Genomic DNA, 26,938 nt, shown 5'->3' with positions numbered 1-26,938 from the left:
TAAAAGGAAAAAATAAATTGCAACTCGTAAGGCTGAATCGATTTTACATCAATGAATAAAACTTTTAATTTCTTTGGCCAAGGCTCCGATTACAATTGCATACCTACATAGAATACACAGCATAAAAAACTAAAAAATAGGTACACGTGAGGAGATGGGCTGCATAATAATAGAAGCAGCACGTCAAGCCTATACTGTTATATCCTATCTTTAGATAATTACAACTTGATGGTTTAACTGTAACTCAGAGAAATTACAAATCAAACCAAGAGAATAATCGTTCTTCCATCTCTGATCGGTGATTAATATGATAACCAAATGTATTCGGTTAAGAGACCAATACATCTGATGGCAACGAAGATTGCTGTCCACTTGAATGGAAACGTTCCCGACTGGGTTGCACTGTCATTTAATTGCAGGGATCAAATATGAAGCTAAGTTTCAAGGTTCAGCAACGATTTTCCATATATAGACCAGTTACTTCTCATGTAAAATAAGAAACTGGGCACACGGATATTCACACAAAAATGCTGGGAGATCAACATCATCAGTATTTATAGCAGGGATTGCCATATCAATATCTTCAGCAGAAAAAGGAATGCTGCAAGAAAAACTGAAGGTTAAAACAAGGGGAGCAAATGGAATTCCAAATATATTATCGGCCCTATGGAAATATTTTACCACAGGAAATCCCATGATTTATATTCAAGAATAAGCATAGAAAATCCAACACAACAGTGACAATGTGGCAACTGTCGTTCTTTGTCAACCCAAAGAAGAATTAAGTATGCAATGCAATTTAACCTAGAAATGCTACATGACAATAAATTAAGCAACTAGAATTTTCCTTGTTTCAGAACTACATAGAAGGTTATTAACAACTAGAAAATTAGAAGCAAAAACATCCTAGAAACAAACTTTGCTTTGTAGCATGGCAATAATAAGAACACTAATCACTTGCTAAAACTGCAAGGAACTGAAAAGAACTCAGATGGAAGGAAAGAAAAGCACCTCATATCATCATCCAACAAGAATGAATTAGAGGTCAAATTCTGATTGTCCTTGCTCACAATTTCCCTCATTTCACTAACTACCTGTTCACCAAATATAGTTCAGAACTCCAAGGAAACTACCATCATCATAAAAGTATTTATAAACACAACTTGCCTCATTGGACACGCTCAGGGTTCCATACTTGTCATCCCAGTACATTGTACTGATTCGATAAATTTGCCTCACAGTTAACGCCTGTTAAAGAAGTGAACTATCATTTCAGCAAAAGTACAAATGATAATATTGCACTAGTGATGCATTTAAAACAATAAGACATATACTTAATCCATATTATTAAATCAGTTAGAAACAAAACTAGAATCAAACAACTCATGGGTCATGATCATAAGTTACTGTGATTGTATTCCCCCAAAAAAAGGTTCAATTTCTCTCGCATCTTCATGAAATGACAGAATTTTAAAATAAATAATTGGAAAGTAATTCAGTATCAATGTGTAATTTGCAATCATTTAGTACACTATAATATAATGATTGTCATACCGAACAAAGATCCTGCCGAATTTCTTCCAAAGATTTTTTCCTCTTCTGATGTATTACCTGTACAATTCAAACAAATGCAAGAATAAATATGGTATAGCAGTGCTATTTGAGACAAAAGTACAACAAAGGTAGTGCTTATACCAGAAACCCAACAGCTTGTCTTATATAGTTCAGTTCATGCCAGGCTGTTCCTGCATTCTACATTTCAGAGGCACCCAATTAAACATTGAAACTAAAATCATGAAGTTATAGCAAGCTCAGTTTACCTCCTCATTTGCATTAGCTATCCATTTCTCCAGTTCTGCAAGACCAGACTTCACATATTCACCATTTGAGAAAGTACAACATTCACGCCGCAACAGAAGACTAAAAGATATAGAGGAAAAATTAAAATTAAAAATTAGATGCTGAACTACAGAAAATGAATTCAATAAACGAAGCAAATTAGTAATTTGAGGCAACAAAAAACATCATTTAGTAAATAGGGCCATTACCTGTTGAAGAGTGTCATATTGATGAAGGAAAAAACCTGGGTAACTAGCTTGCGGATGAAGAAGGATGGAACCTGAGAGCATACAGCTCTTGGTAAGTATTAGGGTTCAGAGAAATTGAGAGCAGAAAAATTAGAAGAAAAAAAATTCTGGTATTGAATGAGTCAATTAACATGCTGTTACAAAGATGGTATTTGTACAAGGATTGACCTAACTAGTGAATAACTAGCTAAGAGGTTACACCAGAAAGGGAAATTAAGCTAACTGTTGACAGCAGTCACTTTGACAGCTGTGCAACTGTAACAAGGCAAGTAACTACACTCGCGCAGCAAAAAAAATGAGGGTAAAAAAATAGATCATATTGAATGATTGATACTTATTAAAATAGGCAGCAAAATTTATAGCCACAAATCATGATTATTCATTTATTTTCTAACAGAAATGTGAATTTTTACAATCTCAACTATAACGTATATAACAAAGAAACACTGGATATCTCTGCTTTCAAAACACTATACTTATACCATTTCAGCTCACCACTCCAAAGCTTCAAAACTGAAGTTTCAACTAGTAAAATGACAATACAACTTAACCAACAGGAAACAAACAACAATGAGCCAATGGTCTGGTGGCACAACTGTGGAGGTAAGTGTTCGGACACCCTCTCCCAAAATATAATTTATCTAAAACAAATAAATAAAATAACCACAGTATAAAATACTTATACATCAGGTCATCAACTAACCCTTTTCATACAACTTTACCTTAACATCAAATAACCGTTTTAGATAAGAAAATAATTTATTAATATATAAAAGTAAGATACAAAATTAGGATAAGAGATCTTCAAGAACTAGAGACGAGACAACAAGAAAGGAAGAAAACATAGTATCAGTGCATGCAAATCTCTTTGAAGATAATGAAGACATTGAACTAAAAAGACCATGAGCAAAACACCACAAACAAGCTAGATAAACTACTTAGTCCCAAATAAACTTAATTGAAGATTGTCAATATTTTAAAAAAACAAACAAGTAGGATCACGGGCTCAAAAATAAATGATTTAACTGAAACTGAACCGGTAATAATAAAATAAGATTTATCAAAATTTTGCTACAACATACTAAAATAATAAACAAAAAAATCATATTCATAACTTCATAACACTAAAAAAGTAAAAATTAGACACCACATATAAATGCCAAAACTCAATAACACTAACATTCAAAGCTTTACATAAAGTCAAATCAAATATGAGAACATTTAAGTTCAACAATACAGTAATATCCATTAGCAATAGTAACATCTACAAATAGAAATTAAATCATATAACTATCAATAATCATAAAATTCAATGAGGCTGACTCCATGTTCAAATATGCTGCCACTTAAAAAAAGTGTTTCTGAAGAACTAGTTAAACTGGTTGAACCACTGGTTAGCCCAATTTAAGACCACCTTTACCATTTTTCATTTGGTTCTTTCATGGAAGGGTTCTGTGGTTGTTTTGGACAGAGTGCTAAGCCAATTCCCAGTTGGTCTAGTCTGGTTTTGATGATCATAGTTCAAATAATGACACTGTAAATTCTTTGTCACTCAATCTCCAAACAAATGATCACAAAGATTGGACCCCAAAAAAAAAAAAGAGTACAGATCAAATACTGTGACAAACAAATCAATAAAACAATAAATAGCATACATGATTTGCACACAGGCGGTTCATGAGTGAATCCAAAAATTTGATGATGTTGTCCCATTGAGCAATAGGTGATTGTTGAGGAAGCCCACCAGGAGATCTAGATGATTTTCCACCTTGTACTCGTCCTGTTTTAGGTGCCTAAACAGTATCATATATTATAAGAAAAATGATTATGTAAAATATCATTTAAAAATCCATGAAATTAAAGCTTGACAACAATAAAAGCACTTTACTAATAAATGGGATAGGCTACATGAATCAAATCACCATTGTGTTCAAACATATACCAAGTCTTCAAAAAGGGAGACTAACATCAGTCCCTTTTAATTAGGGGTGACAAATCAATCCATTTATCCATCATCCATCCAATCCATCCATAAATAAATCCATCCAATCCATCCATTGTAATAAAAATAAATAATGGATCGAATCTAATCCATCCATTTAATTTTATGGATGGTTAGTGATCCATCTACTACTTTTTCAAAATCCATTGGATTACAATATGAGATGCTTATTGAATTGAAATTTTAAAAGAATATTTTGACATTTAAAAAAAAAGTCTTGCAAATTTTAAAAGATTACATAAGAATATAATGACTTGTAAAGAAAAAAGAGAGAAATAAAATATTTCAAAAATAAAATTATTTAATTTTTAAAACATTACTTTTATGGATGGATTGGATATCCATCAATGAAAAAATTGTTAATGAATGGATTACATGGATTTTTATGTTAATTTTTAATGAATCTAAATGGATTAATGGATTATTTTTATCCTATCTATTATGATCAACTAAAAAAATTATCCTATCCATCCATTTGTCACCCCTACTTTTAATTAAATTCCAGTTTAGATGTCTCTTACAATTAATATAAAACTATTACCAAGAGTCTAAACTTCCTAAGAACAGAAAAGGTTTTTAAGAGTTAAAAGGATACATGAATAAATGATCAATTGATTTATAACTGCAAATATTCTTGGCATTTTTACATTATTAGTAACGTAAGAATATGAGAGTAGCAAAAAATATATAGCAGCTGTTGAAACACAACAGTCTCCAAAGCAATAAAACTGTCAATGCCAGTAATGGGTAAAATTGGTTCCAAAATGCAGGTTTGAAAATCACTGAGGAAAACAAAGGCCTCTCACCCTGCCTAAACCTTCCCCTAGGTTTTTCCCACACTCATTTTTCACACCATCACAGTGTCACCAGAAGAAAGAAGTTAAATATCAAAATCAAAGTTTGTTTCCTTGTACAAGCAAATAAAAACAACTGTTCAATAAAGAAAACAGTTTCTTTACAATCCCTCTATAAACTCTAATCCTTAGCTTCCCACAGCAAACACCTTTATGAAACTTAAATTCAACTCAAGTGATGAAATCAGGTTGAACAGCCGATAAACAAGGATGCTAAATGGAAAAAAATTGATTTAAGTAGAGAACTAATATAAACTTCAAAGTCTAAATCAATGCAAGTTAGTTCAGAAAGTGAGACATTGCATTAGTTTGCGGGTTTATTAAATCCCTACATCCTAGGGTCCCAAAAAAAGTTTTAGAACTATTAAGATTATCATAGTGGAACCTGTTGGAGGGTCCCACATTGTCTGCCACAATTCTGAGAGTACAGTGTATATATATGTCGAACAATTTCACTTAATGTTATTTAGTTTTAATATGAAATCTAACAGAACCAAGAATAAAGCCAGAATGATTAACAATATATGACTTTGCATTCAGTGACAAATTACTTGAATTCCCAAAATATCAGTAGGCGTAAGAAATGCCACCTGAATACAAGATGCCAGAAGTGGAGAAAGCTCCTTTTTCAAATTATCACGTATAAGGCCAAAAATCTTCTCTACGCAAGCAGTTAGTTGTTGTTTAAAAAGAATTGCCGGATATCTTGCCTCCACAAGTGATGCACTATCATCATATCCAATAAGCTTCAATGGGGACTTCAGTCCCTGAAAATGGCATCAAATAAACTAAATAAGGAAGTAGATAAAAGCAGGGGATGGGAGACCAACAACTTGGGTGAAATGCAAAATCTGAAGAGGGAAAAACCTCATGGCACCAAAACCAAATAATCAACAGATAAAAAACAATATAATAAACAACACAACCTTTAAAAGAATCAAATAATAGTTGTTATTTAATTATTGTCTTAATCAGTAATTGAAATTTGAACATACCAAAAAAGATCAAAATCATCCAACATTCTTAACAATAAAAGAAATAGGTTGTTCTCCATTTTCGGCACCATTGAGCTTTCTCATGGCAGATTTCATCAGCATAATGAGAAAAAGCTTGTTTAAAAGAGAAATCTTTAGAGAGAAAAAATAGCAAGGGTTTCAAAAGTGTTTGCCCGAGACCAGTCATAGGGCTTGTGCACAAGATCATGATGAGATGTTAAGATCCAAGGTAGGGAACTTCAGTCTCACATTGGAAGTATAAGATTCTAGTGTGGGGATTTATAAGGCCTTGAGCTCTCCAATTACAATAGCTAGCTTTTGTGGTGTGGTTCTCCCATGATTCTTATCAAAGTCTCACATTGTTTGCCACAATAATTGGTGCAGTTTATATATATATTGGGCAATTACATTTAATTCCATTTGGTTTTAAGAGGGAATCTAACCAGGCAATATATGTTATATCAGATTTCCTGCACATCTTTGCACCAAAATCCAAATCCATTTCTTTTGGCATTTGCTTTGTTTCGTTTCCCATGTTGACTTTCAGTTTCCTCCCAAAACCAATCCACTATCCAACAAGCTTCAATATTACTTGGGATTCCATATTTCTTGGAATTTCCCTTTTCCACAGGAGCCTCAATGATAAAGAACTTACAAATTATAATCCTTTTGTTCTTGCAAGATATGAAATCAGAACGGAAGAGTACGGATGCACAGCACGTGTTTGGATAATTGACAGACAATTATTTTCTAAATAATTTTCTATTAAGTATTATGATAATTACTTTTGAAATAATAGCAGTTCTTTCAGAATATCATTTCAGACAGCCTAAAAGAATACAAGTAATCCTAATACTTTTTTCCACAAGACAAACGTATGCCAAACATAACTCTACAAGCCAAAATTTGTTCGTATAGTCAGAAATCATTATGTGGCTCCAAACCATGTTTCATTTCCCACCTCTGCAAATAAAAACAACTTCCTTCTTAATAAATTATTCTAGGAATCTGAAACCTCCTTCATTAGGTCACAAGAGATAAATTAGATTAAAACTGATACTGATGATAAACAAAGGGACTGGATAGCATGATTATTTTGAAGTTTTCATAACAGAGGTGATTGATTTGATTGTAGCTTTCTTTAATGAGGATATCCTACTCTGCTTTTCTTGCACTTCCCTCAACTAATGATATTCCAATTTTATACCCGAAAAAGGACAAAATAACATGCTGCAAATTCACCCTACAAAGTTTATTCCAGATATATGTCTAATTTGTAGGTTCAGCTAAAGCTGTTGCTCATTTGTTTCTACATTTATGTTCATCTACTGCTACTTATCTGGTAGCCTTTCAATTGCAACAGTTTCTGTCTAGCCTTTGAGGTTTACTAGGACAGAGGGAGAGGTTATATGAAAGTGTACTATCTACTCAGCTTTTTGGTGTATTGCCCCATCAGAGAACAGCAATTGTTTGAACCAAGTCAATCATTACCCACAGTTGCTGAAAAATCTTTACAATGTGCAAATGGTGGGGGGCAGGGGGGAATCCAATATCAATATTCTTCATAACTCACATTCCCTATTCGGCGGGTCAAGCTAGATGATCTGGCATAACGTTGAGCAGTGGCTGTTAAAAAGCCATTTGAATGCAAGTTCCTTTGTAAGAGGCATAGAAGTGCAGAGGTATTGGACAGCCAATATGGCAAGACAATGTCATCGTCTCTAACCTGAACCAAATGCCACTGTAATGAATAAATCTCAAATAAAAATTATAGAAGCATCCTACAATTCAGTACTATAACATCAAATCATTTACCTTTATGATATCATTAATTCCCTCAATTATGTAATCAAATATGGCTGTGCGCTCAGATTCAAAGGCATGCCAATGATGAAGACATTTGTATATGATACTAGCTGCCAGAGGTTTACCATTTTTGAACCCCAAATCCTCTTTGATACACCTAGAGAGGAGTTCATAGTTATCCTGACCAACACATGGTATCAATAAGCATACAAGGCACAATATTTGGCAAAATGCAAAGTATAGTCAATCATAGCTGCTGATGAATATATTCAAGTATAAGAATCTTTAATCTTATGATAATGGGTCTGTTTGTTTAAACTTTTAAAAAAAAATTCTAAAGAAGTGATTCTTAAATAAGCAGAAACTGATGTGTTTGTTTACAATCCTTAAAAAAAAAACTTTTTTAATTAAAATCACTCTCCTTGTTTTTTTACCTTTTTTCTTTCTCTTCTACCACAGGTGCTTTTTTGAGAAGTAACTTGGAATTGCTTCTAAAAAAAAAAGCAGTTTTCTGCTTCTACTTATATAAAAAAAGTTTATCCACACCTAAGTTGATTGATTATTACATTTCTCGTTTACCATTTTATTTAGCATAGGGATAACTAGATAAGGATAGCAGGACCAGTGAAATCGCCATAACAAATGGTTCATGCTCCAACTCAAAATCCAAATCTGCATCCACCAGTAATATTTTTGGGAAAGGAGTCCAAGTGGCAATCATCATTTTAGTCAGTGATACTGATAGTGTATCTCAGACCATGAATCTGATGCCTGTTAATAAAGATTGCCAACCCTTAGTAGAGGCTTCCAATACTGTTAAGCAGTTATCTTCCATTTAGGTCTGTTACAGTTGTCAAGCAGTTATCTGTTTGTTGGAGCTGTCACAGTTATACCTAACCGTGGATGTGACAGTTGGATAGATCTCAGGCTTGTAGCATCAAACTTGTAGTGCAAAATAAATATTGTATCAACTTTCAGAATTAATACAGCAAGACAAGGCAACAAAAGATAATTTAAGCAAAAGAGTCATCTGAAATCTGAAGCAAAAATAATACCTGGTGTCTCTCTGCTGTTAATTTTGATCGACGAGAGTCTGAAAAGCCATGTGTAAAAGAAGAAATAAGTTTTGTAGGTGTGGGTGATTCCTGTATCAAATTGGAGAAAATGAGAAACAAATATATTTGTGTTCAGTAAATATTTACAACAGAAGAAGCCAAAAATGTAGCATCTTAATCTTACAAATGTGGGATTTTGCTCCGTGTGGGGGGCTATTGCACTTGAGTATTTCTGTTTCAGAAAAATAAATTAGATAGATATGTCACTGTGCCAAAACTAAAATTTTGTTAAACATTTGAAACCTATATACCAGCTGTCCAGGAAATGGAAACCCGAAGACACAAATTAATAATATGCATGAGGAAACTTACTTCTGAAATTGACTTTGCCAAACCTCGATGGTTACTCTTAGGAGATACAATTAAGGCTTTTTGACGAAGCACATGATTTTCATCCTCTAAACTTGATAGCTTTTCTTCTAGACTACATTCAAATACAAGTAGAGAATGAGAATTACAAACGAAAAACACCAGCCATTTAAGTAGACCATTGCACATAAACCAACAAAACACAATCTCGGAAAACGGGAAGAATGGGAAGAAGCAACACTTTTTGACATTCAAACTGAATCAATTTGTAAAACAGGAGAAATGAGAGCAGAAAAAAAGGAACCTTTTCACATTTTTCCCAAGTTGAGAACACTCATGTTCAAACTCCCTCATTTTCTTGATCATTTCATCATGGTCTTTTCGAGCATTCACAAGCTCAAGCTCCAAAGCTGTGCTCTTCTTTTCAAAAGAATCCAATGAACCCTACACATTTCAGAAAACAAATCCTATGTAACAGAATTTATTAGAAAAAAACAGCTGAACAAGAAAGTGACGTGAGGATGAAGAATGTCATGAATCATTCTAAAAGCTTAAACTATTAAGTGAAAGCAAATGAATGATTTCATATCTAACACACGCCTTCAAGCAATTAGTTAAAATGCACAAGCCCACCCTATCAATGCTGAAGCTGAAATTAATTTTTATTCAGAAGAATGGAGACAAGGATCAAACTAGAGACCACATGATCATAAATGCTCTAAATATCATTTCAAGAACCAATTATCCCAAAACTTTAATTAGTTTGGTAAAATCATTTAAATGGTTTTATATGTAACTAGAGTAGCAACAAAGCATGGAAAAGAAACAAAAGCATTTGAACACTGATGAATTTAAAAAAAAAGAACTACCAACTAGTTCTCTCCTAATTGTACAAGGAAAAGGCAAAACTTAAAAACATAACAAAATTAAAAATACCTATAAACACTCTATCCATGTTCAACCCATAAGCCAAGAACCTGAAGATGAACCAAGTAAAACCACTTTTCACAATCAATAAACCTAAAAATCAAGAGAAGCATTTCGCACACATTGTCCCTTGCTATCTCACTCAAGTGAGGAGCAAAACTGAAATCACCCACTTCAGCCTTTAATTAATAAATCCAAACTCAATGTTTAACCACTATTTTGACCAAGCCCAGACATATTGCAAACTTTCTAACGAGTTTCATTGTTCATGCAGCAATTCAACCAAACTTTCCACTTAGGCTTTCTACCAGTAACCCATCTTCAAATTTTTAAACCCATCCCACATCACCATAACCATGCCTCCTTTTTTGCAAATTATAACAAGAATCTGCATTAGAGAAGAAAATAAGCCAGGCCACATATTGGGGGTTTATGAACTAGCCACATCAGGCCTAGGGTAGATTACACCTATTTGCTATAAATGTCAAGCCAAAACCCTTCTAGAAGCCTATTTAGTAAAAAAAAAAAAAAAGATTAGGCTTTGGTTCCATTCAAATAGCCTTTAAGGCCTAACAATCGAGCTTATTTAAATCAATACAAATAGTATACTGATAACAACAATAATATTGTTATTATTGTTGTATTAATTTTTTACTATTACATGTTGAAATTATATATTTGTTAGTCTATTTAAAGACTTAAACTCGCTGACCAACATTTAACTGTAACCTTATTTAATAGGACCAACCATAAAGAAAGCTTTTATAAGCTCATGCAAAGCTAGGCCTCAAAACAAGCCTTAAATATGGTAAACAGGTCAATATCAGGCTATTAATTTAGGCAACAGGCCAAGTTCAGGCCTTGTAAAGCCTAGCCAAGCACATTTCCATCCCATTTTGCATAAATCATACAAATTAAAAACAGATACTTGCAGAAAAACAATATCAAGAAAGAGAATGAATTTGCAAAGTAATTCAAGAATTCTAGACCACACTGAAGTAGAAAATTCTTGCCATATAAATCGCAAGGCGTGAATGAAGTTCACATGCATTGTCAAAATCAAACAAACTCAATTGAACACAACTATTCAACATGAAGCACCTTTAACAGAGCATTTTCCTTTCGCACTTCATCCATTGCAACTAGCTCTCTTTCTAAATCAGATTTTTTCTTAACTGACAATTGCAACTGATTTTGCAGAACTGCATTTTTGTTTCTCTCATTAATTGTTGCCAGTTTAGCTGCATCTAATTCAAGATTCACAGCATCCAATGCCTTCTGCAGTTTGGAAATCTCAACATGTTTAGCCTCTTCATTTGAAACCTACATGAAAATGAAGAATACATTATCACATGTTTCCCAAATATCACCTGCATAAATTAAAAATAAAAAAAATGAACTAGACAGTTCATCATGCCATAGGTCTGAAATTTGACAAGAAAATATAAAAACAAAACCAATAATTTGCAGCAAAACTTGATAGACATGCATGAGGACAAGTATTTTTTTAATAATGAAGGATAAAGAATATAGCAGAAAATAAAAACAAAAAGAAATACACAAATCATGATTGAAATCGTGAATCATGAATTGTAAACTGCACCAAATCATAAGACTCAAACAATAAAAAAAAAAAGCTTAAAATAAATATCATGCAGATAGTGTTCAAACTCATAATTTTAAACTAGGAATTGACAAAACAATAAAAACATTAATTAAAAACCAATAACACAGAATAACCAACTGCACTCATAAGTCACAACTCACTGCATTTCCCTACTATATGGGAGTTCATCCATAGAACACAACACATTACGGATATTGGACTTGGTGCATAATCTATGAAGATTGCTAATAACACAATTTCCAACATATTCTCTACAACTAGCTGAAATTTATTGGAAACAACGAAATTACGTGCAAGACTCATTAAATAGGAAGATACGTTTTACAATAAATTCCAGACACTAGTAAGGAACATGTTTGAACAAGGGTGTCAAAGTAAGCTGCTAGCATTTCTCCTGATCTATTATTAAGAGCAACACAATGATTTGACCAGCATTCTTCTTCCCTTTCTTTACCTTAAAAGCTACATAACAATATTGCATGAAACCCATGATTTAGAAAAAATAAAACAAAGCCATGATATAGCCAAATAAAGTGGATATGGAGTGAGGGCAATTGTTTGGAGCCTTTGTTTCAAAAGAACGAGAGGGTGACTAACTATATGAATTCCCTATTTTAGAGGAATGAAAACATAGCAATGGAATAATCAAATTAGTTGTATTTACCATCACTCCAGTTCCCTTTTATTTCAAAATTTGAAATACTGAATTTTCTACTTATTTGATGAAAATTAAAGAAAACAAAGTGACATATAAGTGTTTTCATTCATGAATATATTGCATAATCCAAAGTAAATTCTGATTCATCACGTGATACAAATCATTGGCTTGCAAAATCATATTGAATCAAGACATTCAAATTGTAATTCATGCAATTCTAACAATAAATTACAAATAATATTCATATAAAACTTAAGATAAGAAAAATCAGAAGAGTTGCTGAATCTCTATATGACCAGAATATCTATCCCCGGAAATAAGCCATGTGTTGAATACCAAGAGAAATCATATACATAATTATATCACAAAGCAAAATTAAAAGCAAAGATAACACTTGAATATATGAATATTCCTTTCAAAACATGCAAAACCACAAAATACCATACATATGAGGATAACTATTAGCAATGTATAAGACGACAATACCAATATATGTAGCAGAAACACTACTACCCTACAAAATCACAAATCAGCAGTTTGTCCTTTAAATCATTTGAATTCCAAAAAACAACATATTCATGACATTAGCAAAATAAAAACTTAGAATGTAAGGCAGCAACAAAATATCATGTCTCAAAACACTTTCCATATACAAGGAATCAAATTTGAAAATAACCAAGCTATGACATCTCTTCTTTCATGGAAGAATACCCTTATTTTTTTCTCAAGATGCAAACGCCATGTAAGCTCTTCCAATTGTTTCTCAAGTTTATTCTTAGCTAAACGCAAGGCCCCAGCTTCATTAGCCTCCTAAAAAATATAAATTGAAAACAATTAAGGTAGTGAGAGCAACTTCTTATGCATTCTACCCACCCCATAGAAAAAAGATAGAAAACATTACTTGTTTAAGTCTGCGAAACTCTCTTTTTGCTTGTCTACATCGCCAAAGGCATTGTATTGCTACAATTGAATTTTGATGTTGTAGGAAGGCAGAACGAACCTTGCACATCCTCCAATGTGCCTATATATCAATGTTACATATTATAAACAAAATAATACATCAGAATCCATCTTGTGAATCACATAAAAATGCCATGCAATTGAAAGTAATACAAGGAACAATTGAAACCAAATAATGTATTATCATGCCTTATAAGCATTCATACATGAGAGGCGAAACCATAAAACTAACACAATCAGTGAAAAATACACAAAGCATAATTAAATGCTATGAACATTAAATGCAAAATGAAATCAAATTTATTAAAACGAAGAACATGCTATTGCTTTAACATTTTAGAGATAGTGTTACAAGTTACAATGCCATCTCTTGATAAAATACCTGAATAGTAGTGGCAGCTTTATGTTTTTTCCTATGCAAGAACCTTTGACGAGTTGTGTAACCACGAACATTGGATTGTAAAATAATAGCAGAAGAATACAATTTCACATAAGCATGCCTCATCAGACACATACGGATATATTTCTGAATAGAGATAGCTGCTGCTGTCTCCCGTATAGAAGCAAATATCTTTCGGCCAATGCATCCTATAAGAACAAAAACTGATTAGAACCTGGACAATTAATTATAAAGCAGTAACCCCTGCATCTACTGATTGGGTTTCTCTAAACTAAAGCGCACTTTAGAAGATAAAGTGTAGTTTTAAACTGTTGATTAGAAAATCAATGGTTATGTAAAACAAACTATGAAGTTATGGGGAAAAAAACAAAATCATTGATTCTCTAATTAATATTTATAAAACACATACAAATATAGTTCTGAATGGCAATAGCTGTTGCTGCTGCACTGTCCCCACTTTAGAGAAGCAAAATCCTAATGTGTTTAGTAAAAAAGAAGGAAATGGGAGACGAAGAGAAGAAAATAAGTGAAGAGAAGTAGACAAGAAAAACAGTGAAAATAAAGGTTATTTGGTTGAAGGGAAATAAAAGAGAAATAGAATGAAAGTTAATTTTTTAAGAAGTTAATTAATTAAAAATAAAAATAAAGATTATTTTTATTATAATAATAAATAAATACATTTTATATTAACAGCTATATATACATGTAACAAATTATGTTAATATATATATGTATATATACACACACACATATCAATGCACTTCCCAACCATGTAAGGGAAAATTATTTTGGTGAGCCCCACTAAAATTATTCCCACTTACTCTTTACCTCCTTTCTACCAAAATACCCCTCAACCGACTTTCACTCACTTTTGTTCCCTTACCCAACTACCATCCTACCAAACGGGCTCTAAATCGACATGAGATGCTTGCAATAACAACTATAGTTGAGTTCATTAAGTTCTAAAAAGGCCTATAGCCGATGCAATGCAAATCAAGCATTACTATCATCTTGGAAAGGAAGCAAAATATTTGACATATTACGGACAAAAATACACAAAAGGCATGTGTTCAATAAAAAAAAAAAATTACAACTGAGAAATAGTTATGGACCACAAGTTTTAAAAATAATTAAAGCGGAATTATTTTATATGTTAATTTAGCATCAATAAAGCTAACCCCTGCAGCATGATTGAAGAGAATGTGCAGCAGCTCGGATTGAGATGAAATCCCTGCGTGCAATAAATGTTCGCAGTCGACGCTGAATACACTTTGCAGCACTGTCCAAAACATCAGCACGTCTAGAGTCTAAAATGCAAATCTGACCAGCCCTGAGAAACACTTTGGTCCTACCTAACTGAATAATAAAAAAAAATATTTTAAAAAAACCAAAATATGACCAACATAAATTCATTTATTTACACCCCAAGTTTATTTATGAACAGCAGTATGCATGGTTCCAAGGAAGCAGACCTGAAAATTCTCAAGCTTTAGCTTTTGCAATATTTTCAGAGTTACAGCTTTATCATCATAACTGTCAACACAAAAAGTACAAGCAAATGTCAATGAGAAGAAAAAAATTCATCAAATAAAAAGCTTCTATTGCTGCACTTGCATTCATATAAATAAAATCCAAGTACAGTCAATTCAAATAATCCAATCCATGTCGCAAGATAAAATTTCTACAAACGAGAGCATTTTCCTATATTGAATGAAAAGGAAGAATCACAAATTTAAATAAGAAGTAAAACCAACTTGTTTTATCTTTCCCTTTTGCTTCAGTAAATTAAAACCACCTATAAACTTGCAATTATCAAAACCAATATTTATATAACCAGACCAAGTTTGCTATTTCAAGCATATAATAGAACTGGTGTTTGATATGGCCAAGTTAACAGGTGAAACAACTTTTGTAATAATCAAATAAACAAGCCAATCTAGGAGTAAATAAGAGATGCAATTCCAGGTTTTATGGGAATAATTCAAAAGCATACCACTTCACTTACAAAAATAAAAAAATAAAGATTAGTAAAGATTGAATAATTATATAATTAAACTATTCTATTAATTTAACAAAATTCACCTTCCATCCATAAATTCGGGAGCTATTAATCCAAAGCGATCTACAAACTCTGAGTAAATTCTTCGAGTGGGATAACCTGCCAGACTAATTCGAACAGCCTCAAGAACACCCTAAATAAAATACAGCCATAAAAAATAAGTTAATAAATGTGACCATTCCGTTTGGTTATTTTGTCAGTTTGTTTGATCAGGATATATTTTTATAAAAAGAGGGTTATATCTTGTTATTTTTATCAAGGCATTTGGGGGCAATTGCACACACAACTCCACAATAGTAAGATATTGTCCACTTTAGATTTTCACCCTCATAATCACTCAAAAGGCCTCTAATCAATGAGGTAATCGTGTGCCTCATAAACTTTTGTTTCTCTTCCTATTCTAACGATATGGGACTTGATTTGTATCCCAACAATCATCTTCTCAAATAAAGAACCTAATTTCCCATTTGGCAGAATCTATCTTTGTATATCATTATATCATTTTTTGTTATAATCATGGATTATTGGTTGTCTCCAAATCCAACCTACAACTCTAATACCACTATTAGAGTTATGTTTTTGTACTTGTTTGAGAGGGTATATTTATCAAGAAGAGGGTTATATCTTGTTATTTTTATCGGGGTATTTGCACACAACTCCATAATGATAAAATATATTCACGTGGGGTTTTCATTTTCATGATTTTACTTTTAGTCATCACTTAAAAGACCTCTAACCAATGAAGTATGTGTATGCTTTTATTGCTTTATAATGCTTTATTTCTCTTATTGTTCTAACGACATAAGACTTGTTTTGTATCCCAACACATTCTAGGAAGTAAATCTAGCCCATGGAAATTTTGTATGTATATGAACACATGTAGACAAAAGTCTGTCAATTTATATTCATAGGAAAAGAAATTCATAGAGAAGATAAATTAAGTGAGGGAAGCACAAAAAGAAATTCAAATAAAACAATAAATCAAACTGAGTGTCATTAAAAATCTTTCAAATTATTTGACCAGCAAAAAAAAAAAAAAACTGAATCCACTTTACTCAGGCAGATCAACAGATCTTCAGCTCAATTCAATTTACTAACACAGACAAAAGACATCCACCACCATAGAAAAGGAAAAAACACAAAAGTACCTGATTTATACAGTAAAATTGGGTAAAACTAAAAACAAGTGCTTTGACTGACAAAGTAATCAGCAAACAGCAATCAAGGGGAAAAAACTTCAATAATTGACATACCATCAATCAGCGCTTTTATGACTTTAGATGAACAGTAATAGTAAAGAAGTTGGAATATCTAACTACTGACCCCACAGCGTAATTGGTGAATGACACTAGTATTCTCAAACTTTTGTGGTTGATTCAAAGAATTTGGCTTGACACACCGAATGTAATGAGGCTCCGTTGTGTTAAGCGTTTCCATGAGTGCTTGAAGTTGTTGCTGAAGTCCCCATCCACCAATGCCACACACAGGACAAGAAACAAAAAGATCAGCAGAATAAAATTAATGTTCAAATACTTTAGCCTCCTATACTACATGTTCATTATAATGAATCCCCTTAGATTGAGTAACTAACAAAAGTAAATGGATATTCACACCTTAAATCTGGAGGCCACAGAAGAAAACTTGTATGATGACCTTGAAGATTCCTCTGTAAGCAAAGGAAAAAGTGCCGACACAAAGGGGCATTTTGAAGAAGAAAATAGATTACAATGTTCTACGACTACATAATCACGATTTTTGTCTAAGAAGGTGTCTGTATGGTAAGTGACCTGCATAAAAGTATTGGAACTTGGAAGATATACCATTAAAATATTTCATTTTCAAAACAGGAGAAAGTACTGCAACACTATACCTTTCCAGCATAATGAGAAAGGGTAAAATCTGTTTCTGAAAACTTCTCCTTTTCCAACCTGGTGTGCGACAGGAAGTGCTTAAACAGCTTGGTTGAGAATGTTTCATGAGTTGATTTTGGAAACATGCTGAAAGGAGACAAATTCAGGATTAAAGATAATTAGCAAGAGGGCAATGTATACATAAATACACGCCAATTCAGGTTAACTTAAATTGTACCAAGCTTCATCTAACAGAGCAATGATACCGATGGGTTTCTGCAAAAGAATGTAACAAGTCCATAAGAAAATGAAATCCAGAGGCGAAAAAATGACTTAAACATAACAATGATGAAAGTACAAGAATTTAATTTTCAAATGAAGCTATATAGTATTCATTTAGCATGATTATGATTAAAAAAATCCTAGATACATAGATCTTACCAGCTTATTCTGTAAAAGAACCCAATCCAACACATTTTACAAACATTATGTCAAAATCATTTATATGAGAGATCCAAACATTAGACCAAAAGCACATAATAAGAGAAAAAAGGAATTGATATGATGTGGTCTAGTTACGTAGTTGTTTTCTATTAGAGAGAAGTCTATATACCATGTGTATCCTAGGGCTGGTCAATCAACCAGCCACACATAGTAATGGTAGGTAGCCTTTACTTTATGATTTCAGTTCCCTGGCACTCAGTCAGTTGTAACTGACAAGTTAGTTAGGCTTTCCGTTTTAATAGAACCAGTACTTATGATCCTCTGTAAATAGAGTCTCGGCTAATTGTAATTCAGTTTTTCTTATCAATAAAATCAGAATTCTCTCTCTTTCTGCTCATGCTCTTCTCATCTTGCTTGGTTAAAAAAAAATTCTAATACTTTCTAATGCAAATTTTTCTTTCAATTTCAGTATCGAGTCCTACAGTTATAAATTGACAAAAGACATAGCTTGTTCACAATTCTTTAGCCATCAACATTTCAGACACATTATCCTTGCCACATATTGCACATGAAACAAGAAATTTGTTTGAAATGAACAATACTACATGGAAACATAGAAACATGGAATCAGAAAACCCCCATTTAGAGAAGCAATTTAGCAAAAACCTTTTCAATCAAATCTAAAACATCTTGGTTGTCTATAAATTCAATGTAACTCCAGTTAATTTCTTCTTTGCTGTACTCCTCCTGCTCCATCTTGAAAACATGCTGGAAGAGAAGACAAGCCACAGACAAGTTAAAAGAAAATTTAAAAAATCTACAAATTCATATTAAGACACCTAGGCATTGTGTGTTTGGCAAGACAATTGAGTAAGTTGCTAATTAGTCAACTAGCTTATTTGACAAAAATAATAAGCTACTAGAAGTGTTTGATTAAGAAGCTTTTTGAATAAGTTATTAACTTTAAATCTCTAATTTCAAAGTTAAAAGACCTGTTTGGTGGACAAAATATAGGATCCGATTGGACAAATTATCCTATCTTGTTTTGATCAGTTGTTTGGTGTATGGACAGAATATGATTTTACATTATACGACTATTTATTCTAATTTCCATTTTGTTGATCCAGTGCATTTTTTATCCTATAAAAGAAATAGTGTTAGGAAACAAGATAGAATAGTTTGTGAGTATGAAAGAATTGTACATAATACTATAACATATAGTAATATAAATTAGTTTATGTACATATACATGCAAACATATATATATAATTTATATTGAACATATTTCTTACATGTATTTGTAAAAACTGACATAAAATTAACATATATCATTAATTAAAATTTAAAAAGTTAAAGTAAATAAGTACTACAACATCTCATTAACATTTATCACACATGCATATGTTTCTTTTTTATCTTTTATTTAACAACTTATTATAAAATCTCTGATGTTAATTGTGTCATCAATCTTTTAGCTAATTTTGCATAAATTTTACAATTTTAAAAATGAAAGAGTATAAATTCAAATAATAAATAGTAAAGATATTTTTTATATAATTTTTATAAAAAAGGAGTAAATGTGAAAAGTTTCAAAAATATTTCAAATTAATTTTGAAAAAAAAATAATATACAAATAGAATAAAAGATTAACATTGCCATACACAAATATATGCTTTTTAATCATATCATCATATCATTTAATCCACCTCAAACTTTAGATAGACTAAAATATACTATCTATTATCTAACAGATTATCTGGTGCGCATCAATGTTGAATAGTATAAGAGCTTATCATGGTCATATTCTATCATACACTTCTCTAACTTGTATACCTTATCTTATCCTATTATTACTACCAAACGAGACCTAATAAAAGTGGCGCATGACTTATATGCTACGTGTTGCATGATAATTTTTCCGATAATGTCACTATTAATTTCTAAGAATGATAGTTTTTTAACATCCCTTAATTAATACCATTAGTTTCAATAAATTATATGTGCATACTTAGTTTTCCATTTTTTTCATGAAATATACCTTACCTAATAATAATTATAATTTCTTTAAAAGTTATTTAAGTTTTAAATATACATAAATTATCATATACTTTCGTGTCATTTTATATGTATCAACTAGTCAATCAATTAATTTTACCAACACTTTTTCAATCCAATCAGGTAACTTGTCAACTTTCAATTTTGAACTCCCAACTTCTAATTCTTGCAGTTTAGCTTTCAACTGGTTATACCAAACATAACCACTGACTTGATGAAAGCGACCTAACATATAATAACAAACCCGCATACCTGATTAAAATGCTGCTGAAGCTTTTCATTTGCAAAATTAATGCAGAATTGTTCAAAACTGTTGCAGCAAATATTATTGGATCAAGCAAGGGAATCATGTCAACAAAGTAACCAAATTCAAATACCATAAGCAGAAAAAGAAAAAAAAAACAATTTAACAATCAAAACACAACAGCAAAAAATCAATAGATGGTGCTAGTCAAACTCAAATGTCTGAAAACAAATCATATTTTTCTACAAGTGGAAATACTAAAATTTACAAGAGCACTAGAGTAGTAAGTTTTCACAATAATACATGTCTGACCCACACACCAGGATATATTTCAATACTTCAAAGTTAACCCACTCTCTTCAACTTTCCACAATTCATATAACTCCAAAAAAAAAAAAAAAAGAAAAATTCAAACTCTGCCAAGAGATATTTAATTGACAACAAATTACCTATTATCTTTAAAACACTCAAAACCATAAATATCCAAAACTCCAATTTGCATCTGGGAATTGCTATCTTGCCCGACAGAACTATTGATCTTATCAACAAGCCTGGAAGAATAACAATAATTAGTATTTTCACCCTAATCAGCACATTATAAAAAAAATGTTTATCAATTCTGCATTGATTATAAGCATACCAATCAAATAACCGAGCATAGACAGTTTTTGCCAAAGCATCCCTACCAGCAACAGCAGCATTACAATCAAGAGCTTTGATAATATTTCCTTCTCGTGTTTGTATTGAACGGGTACATAATGTTGCTAGCAATAGGTTCAAATCACACCTAGAGATGGAAAATTTGCAGCCATTCCATTAAGTTTAACAGAGGATGAAAAAATAAACTTCTACAAAATTATGTCTAGTCATTACATCTTAAGAAAAATAAACTGTCCAACTCATTTTGGAATTTTTATTATTTTCTCATACAAGTAGCAGTGTAGCACTACCTTTTCACACAGAAACTCAATCTCTCACAGACTAGAGAAGCCAATGGCTAATAATTTTAAAGCTTGGTCTCTTTCTTTGGACATACCAGTTCTGAAGACCTAATACTACCTATCTTAGCAAAGCCGATACCTAATAATAGTTTAAAATTGCATTCTGTATACACCTTAGCATTTCCTAGTCATTCTTGCCATCTTATACAGTTTTACAAATAAAATTAAGTAGCTGACACTCTCCTTCAGTCCTTCTCTAGATGTGAGTATTACATTGTTCTCCCATCTTATATTAAAATACTAAGATGTATGTAACTTTACTCCATTTTTAATATGTTAGCGAAAATTCCATTAGTTTCAATTAAAAAACAGTTACCAAAATATCTTTTACACGACCATCCACTACAACATGCAGCTATTACACCACTTTCCTCTCGTGTGTTATATATTCTCCTCCCTAGACAGATGTAAATATATATTACACTATACTCTATTTTTAATTTTTTCATTAAATATAATTTTATGATTAAAATATCATTTATACTGTCTTACCTTGAGAGATTTAATTATTACATTTTTCTCTTATCTTTTTCAAGATATGCAGCTTCATCCTTAAATAAATGAAAATACACAACAATTTTCACCATTTTTATTTTTCTTAAAACACAATAGTTCCCATTAAAAAAAAATGTTTGGCCAGAAAACTATTTGTTTTAATTTTTTCCCTTCTTTTACCAAAAATATATGGTACCAAATTATATGATTCTTATAGGTCACAAATTATTTCTCTAATGAGCATCATTTATAATTTTTATAGATGCTATTAATAACAAATTTGCTTATATGTTTTATCACTCCCAAAACATTTACTTTACCTGCTAACCCTTGCATAGAGAAACAATATTGATATGTAGATAGGAAACAATATTAGGACATAGGGTAAGTGAGGAATAACTTGGAAAGTTAAAAGTATTTTAGTATAATTTTAATTAAAAAATAATTTAAAATCTTTTAAAGAATGTTTTTTAACAATGTTAAGTTAAATACACTAAACTGTATATTTCAACATAAGAGTGGAACATAGTATAATATTTGCATTTCTCAAGGATGAGAGTGTAATTTCCTTTAACATTGTTAACTTAAATGGAACCCACTATATATTTCAACATAAGAAGTGAAGACAATATATTACCATATCTCTCACAAAAGAGGAGTGTAACTTAATCTAAAGAATTCATTATCCCCTGACTTCCCTGTCATGTATTAATTTTATACAATGCTCATGCACTGTATAGTCATATCATATTTTTGAAATCTTATACAGAAATATCACGACACTTAAAAAAAATAAATTAATTTGAAAGCAAATTCAAATGAGAGAAATGAAATTAAGCCAAGTAAAAATATAATTCATATAAGTTAAATAATGTTCCCAACATAAATCACCTACCTGAAAAGATTAGCAGCCATCTGCAAATGAAATCTTGATTTCTCATCTTTTATTATTGATGAGTCATGCTCTTTTCCAGGAGAAAATTCAATGTTTCCCAAATGTAAAATAGCAGCTAAGGTGCAAAATATTGCTTCCTGATAATGGAAAGAAAGGATAACCATAAGTATAGGATAGCAAATCAACAAAATTAATCGAGAAAGCCTACAAATAAGCAAGAGATGCACAAATGGGAAGCATCATTAAACCTGATCCTCATGACTTATGCCCACAATACCCATTGCTCTCCTTGTCTTCATGTATTCTTCAGCACTGCTTACACCATCTAATTCATAGACTTTACTTTGATTCAAATAGTGGAATTGGCTTGGATGTCCCAACTTATACTTCTCTACATCCTAAAAAAATGAGGCATTCCAATAATAATGTATAAAAATAACATGACATACTGAAAACAGAAACCTGCACGTGCACAATGCAAAACATAGCTTTATGCTGCATATTAACACCTAAACAAATAATCAAATACTTCACCAGAGATTGAATACCCTTTCAGATGCACACAATTGATAAAAGCAGTGATAATTTCTTTCTGGATCCGTTATCTGCACTACTCGCGATCTTTCAAGCAAGTAAGTCCTAATTGCAGCACCAGATATTCTACCATTTGAATCAAATTGAATTTCAACAAACTTCCCAAAACGGCTGCAACCAGAAATATAGAAATAATATTAGGCAATGAGCAAGACCAATTTGAATGGAGTATTTGACCTGATAAACTGTAATTACTGTTTCATTAAAATGTTAAACCCTGTTAAGACATCTATAACAGAGAGCCTGATTATCCATCAGATGCACATTTTTTTAAAATCCAAGTTATTTAACAAACCAAGACAAACCTAAGCAGTATTCTTCCACTTCACTCACTTAAACCTCAAACTTAAATCTCAAACTTCAATACATCACCATTCCTATTTTCGATTCTTCTGAATCTGATTCCTAGGGTATACACAAGGGTACCAGGTTGCTAGGATGTCATAGAATTCTCTTCTCACATATTTTGAGATTTTATGCTACAAGGGTGCAGTCTCCATTCACTATAGTAGCAAATTTGGGTCCCTAAAATAATTGACATTCCAAAAAAATGTCACTTTTTTAATTACATAACTATGTTTCCATGAAGTCAACTTAACTATGGTTTTGGATGGATTGGATAATAGACCTGATTATGTCATAACTACACATAGCATGCCTTAGTTAAACAAAAGATAAGAAAACATCATAAGATAGCCCAAAGAAAAATTAAAAGCTTATTTCTTAACTCTAACTGGGGAGTAAATAATTAGCAATTGGCAGAAGATATATAAACTACAAACTATAAAGAACCAAGTTCACCTTGAATTATCATTCCTGACAGTCCTTGCATTGCCAAATGCCTCTAAAAGTGGATTTGACTGAATCAAGCAATAAGTGAAATTAGCATCCCTTATTGATGCCTAAATGAAAATTAAAAGTGAACTAATAGCCAAACTTGTGATCAATTGAATTCAAGAGTAGCCTACTTCAAGAACTTGTTTTTCAACTGTTCTATCATCGCTAGCAGCACGCCCACCAACAAAGGTAAGATATTGCATAATCAATTTCGTTGTCTCAGTTTTCCCGGCACCACTTTCACCGCTGACCAAGATAGATTGGCTTTGACCTCCATTCATCATGGCTCTAAATCATGCCCAACAGAAACTCACTAACTTGCAACATTAATAGGCAAGTAGTAAATATGACTAAAAATCAAATAATACACCAGACCAAATGCATACTAACCTATAAGATGCATCAGCAATAGCAAATACATGTGGACTAAGCTCACCAAACGGAGCTCCCTTATACTGCTCCATCATATGGATATCATACAAGTGAGGAAGCTTGGTGAATGGATTGACAGCTATTAAAATGCTTCCTGTATATGTCTAACAAAGACAAACAAGTCATGCAAAAAGCATAAAATAGTACACAATGCAATGCAAAGGATAAACGTAACAGTCCCCGCAAAAATAAAAACAAAATTTAAATCATCAAGTATTGATATATTAAGTAAAGTTCATTGAGTGAAATGGCCAAAGAGCAAACAAAAGCGTTATAAGCTATTGATTGCATATTAATTTAGTATGTATTGTTTTATGCATTTTGACAGTATGGCTACCCAGTCAAGTAAGTAAAGTGCCTGAAATAAACTACCATAAAAGCCCTCATAAATGAAAGAACTAAATATTTAACTTCACACATAAACATAGAGTGACAACAAGGTACATATGTCAGCTTATTGCTTGCAACTCATTCAAATACTGGCAGAGTGTGAAGTGACTAAGAGCATTAGTTCCATACCAGAATGCAACTTTCCAATAATAATGAGTTTCGTTGTCATGTAGTGTAAAAAAAAATTAAACCATCGATCAATAAAAAAATAACCACTGGCATGAATTTTAAGATAGTTATTTTAAAAGTCAATAAACTAAACACACATGACCATCTGTGATTAATTGCCATTGTAAAAAATCATTGCATACTCAACGCATTTCAATTAAATTCTAATAACAAATGTTACAATGATAATCTTGTACAGAGAATTAGATATTATTTCACCAATGTGCCAATCCCGTAATGCCAACTCCGCTCACTTAACAGTCAAACAACATTAGACCTTTTCAATTTCACACAGCGTATCAATTCACGTGCTTCTCGTCAACAAACAACGATTTAGAACACGAATAAACCCTTATTGTTCATCTAGATAGCAACGAATTCCCCTCCATAAACACTCACATAAATATCATTCAGCGCGTATCTTCTTCGGAGATTGTACAACACCCCCGGTTCATTCAAGTAAGCCAACATCGTCATATCTTCGACTCCTCCGTGCTCGTCTTCATCCGCATCCCTGGGAAACACGTTCTCCAGAAGAGCTAGAACCTGCAAGCACACACCTCACAGATTCAACATCCGAATCGTCCACAACAATTGGAAAACGAAAGCAGCGCAGATTATGCAGAAACATAAGGGTCACCTTGTTGCCAGAAGCGGTGGCAACGCGGACTTGCTTCCTCGAATATTCGAGAACTTGAGCAGGGAGCCAAGCGGAATCCGTGTCGTGGACCCAAACCTTGGTGCCCTGGCGCAGATGCATGGTTGGTTCCTGCAAAGGGGAAAATGAAGGAAGAAGATGAATCCGAAGGTGAAATGAAACCCTAGAGAGAGAGAGAGAGAGAGAGAAGGAGGAAAGAGTGAGAGTTACGGGCATGAGAAAAGAAATGAGATTGAGGTGGTTCTCATCAATTTGGGGTTCCCGCCCTATCGGGTGTGGACTAATGAGTCAAAAATGGTGAAACAGTACAGTATTTATACCGTATTCGACACGTCACCACCGTACCCACTGTCTGTGAACTGTGATTCTGATTCTGGTTTTCTTTCACTTTTCACTCCCGCTTTCGCTTTACCGTATTCCCTTCCTTCTTTTTTGGATATACTTTCCCAATTGCCACGCACGGACCAAATTACTTTTTTATAATTCTTTTCTCCAAATACCCTACTACATAATAAAATACATGTGTAATAATAATAATAATAATAACTTTTTCATTAAATTTGCTGCATACAAATTTTTAAATTATATATAATAAAATAATCAAATGTATAATATTTTTGTTATACAATAAATTATAAAATACTCATATAATAAATATCATATAATTTATTTAAATTTAACATTAAAAATAAAATAAATTAGACAAATCAGTGCATCAATCTACCATTTGATACAACACACGGAGGAGTTAAACAACACATGTCCAACGAACGGGATAAGATACCCAATCTGACTACTTTTGGCGGAACAGGACTCATTTTATCGTTTCTACAAAATTCATAAGTTTAAAATGCAATTATGAATTTAAGACGAATAACGTAAATTTAATGGAGAGTAACAGTTATAAACTTTTTTATAAAATAAATAAAAACATGTCAAGAAGAATATATTAATTCAAGCATGAAATCACCTATCTCACGTTTTCGAATTTTAGAAGTAACAGTAAAAATCATGTCTTTGCTTGAATGAGAGAAAATGTTGATTATCTAAGTGCATGTTTGGATTGAATTTTGAAA

General features: G+C 32.2%; 1 protein-coding gene across 3 annotated transcripts; it reads right to left on the bottom strand.

Annotated features, from left to right (window-relative positions):
- Window positions 1-41: 41 nt before the first annotated feature.
- Window positions 42-26,282, bottom strand: LOC109816119 (myosin-15). Of its 3 annotated transcripts, none has more exons than XM_083077473.1 (39): window positions 26,183-26,282; window positions 25,845-25,973; window positions 25,604-25,750; window positions 24,605-24,750; window positions 24,346-24,502; window positions 24,179-24,237; window positions 23,332-23,488; window positions 23,032-23,181; window positions 22,784-22,920; window positions 21,033-21,179; window positions 20,842-20,943; window positions 20,401-20,458; window positions 18,760-18,861; window positions 17,888-17,925; window positions 17,670-17,796; window positions 17,413-17,586; window positions 17,123-17,254; window positions 15,823-15,932; window positions 15,213-15,273; window positions 14,919-15,096; window positions 13,723-13,928; window positions 13,282-13,401; window positions 13,092-13,190; window positions 11,197-11,418; window positions 9,473-9,612; window positions 9,172-9,283; window positions 8,984-9,031; window positions 8,800-8,889; window positions 7,754-7,924; window positions 7,512-7,664; window positions 5,534-5,710; window positions 3,743-3,880; window positions 2,049-2,119; window positions 1,821-1,920; window positions 1,696-1,752; window positions 1,555-1,611; window positions 1,164-1,248; window positions 1,012-1,090; window positions 42-601 (listed from the first exon to the last, which is right to left on the bottom strand). In XM_083077473.1, exons 2-39 carry the CDS (start codon window positions 25,962-25,964, stop codon window positions 478-480), a joined length of 4,551 nt encoding a protein of 1,516 aa, XP_082933599.1. In that variant the 5' UTR covers window positions 25,965-25,973; window positions 26,183-26,282; the 3' UTR covers window positions 42-477. The 3 variants fall into 3 exon arrangements, with proteins under 3 accessions (XP_082933599.1, XP_082933598.1, XP_082933600.1); XM_083077472.1 differs by having other exon boundaries at window positions 26,073-26,227; XM_083077474.1 differs by lacking the exons at window positions 25,604-25,750; window positions 25,845-25,973; window positions 26,183-26,282 and having other exon boundaries at window positions 24,346-24,527; window positions 24,605-24,743.
- Window positions 26,283-26,938: the final 656 nt, after the last annotated feature.

This window comes from Cajanus cajan, chromosome 6 (assembly GCF_000230855.2).
Source record: "Cajanus cajan strain Asha chromosome 6, NIPB_CcT2T_4, whole genome shotgun sequence".
NCBI lineage: Eukaryota > Viridiplantae > Streptophyta > Magnoliopsida > Fabales > Fabaceae > Cajanus > Cajanus cajan.
Note: the sequence above shows the minus strand (reverse complement) of the source record. Positions and strands in the feature narration are given on the sequence as shown.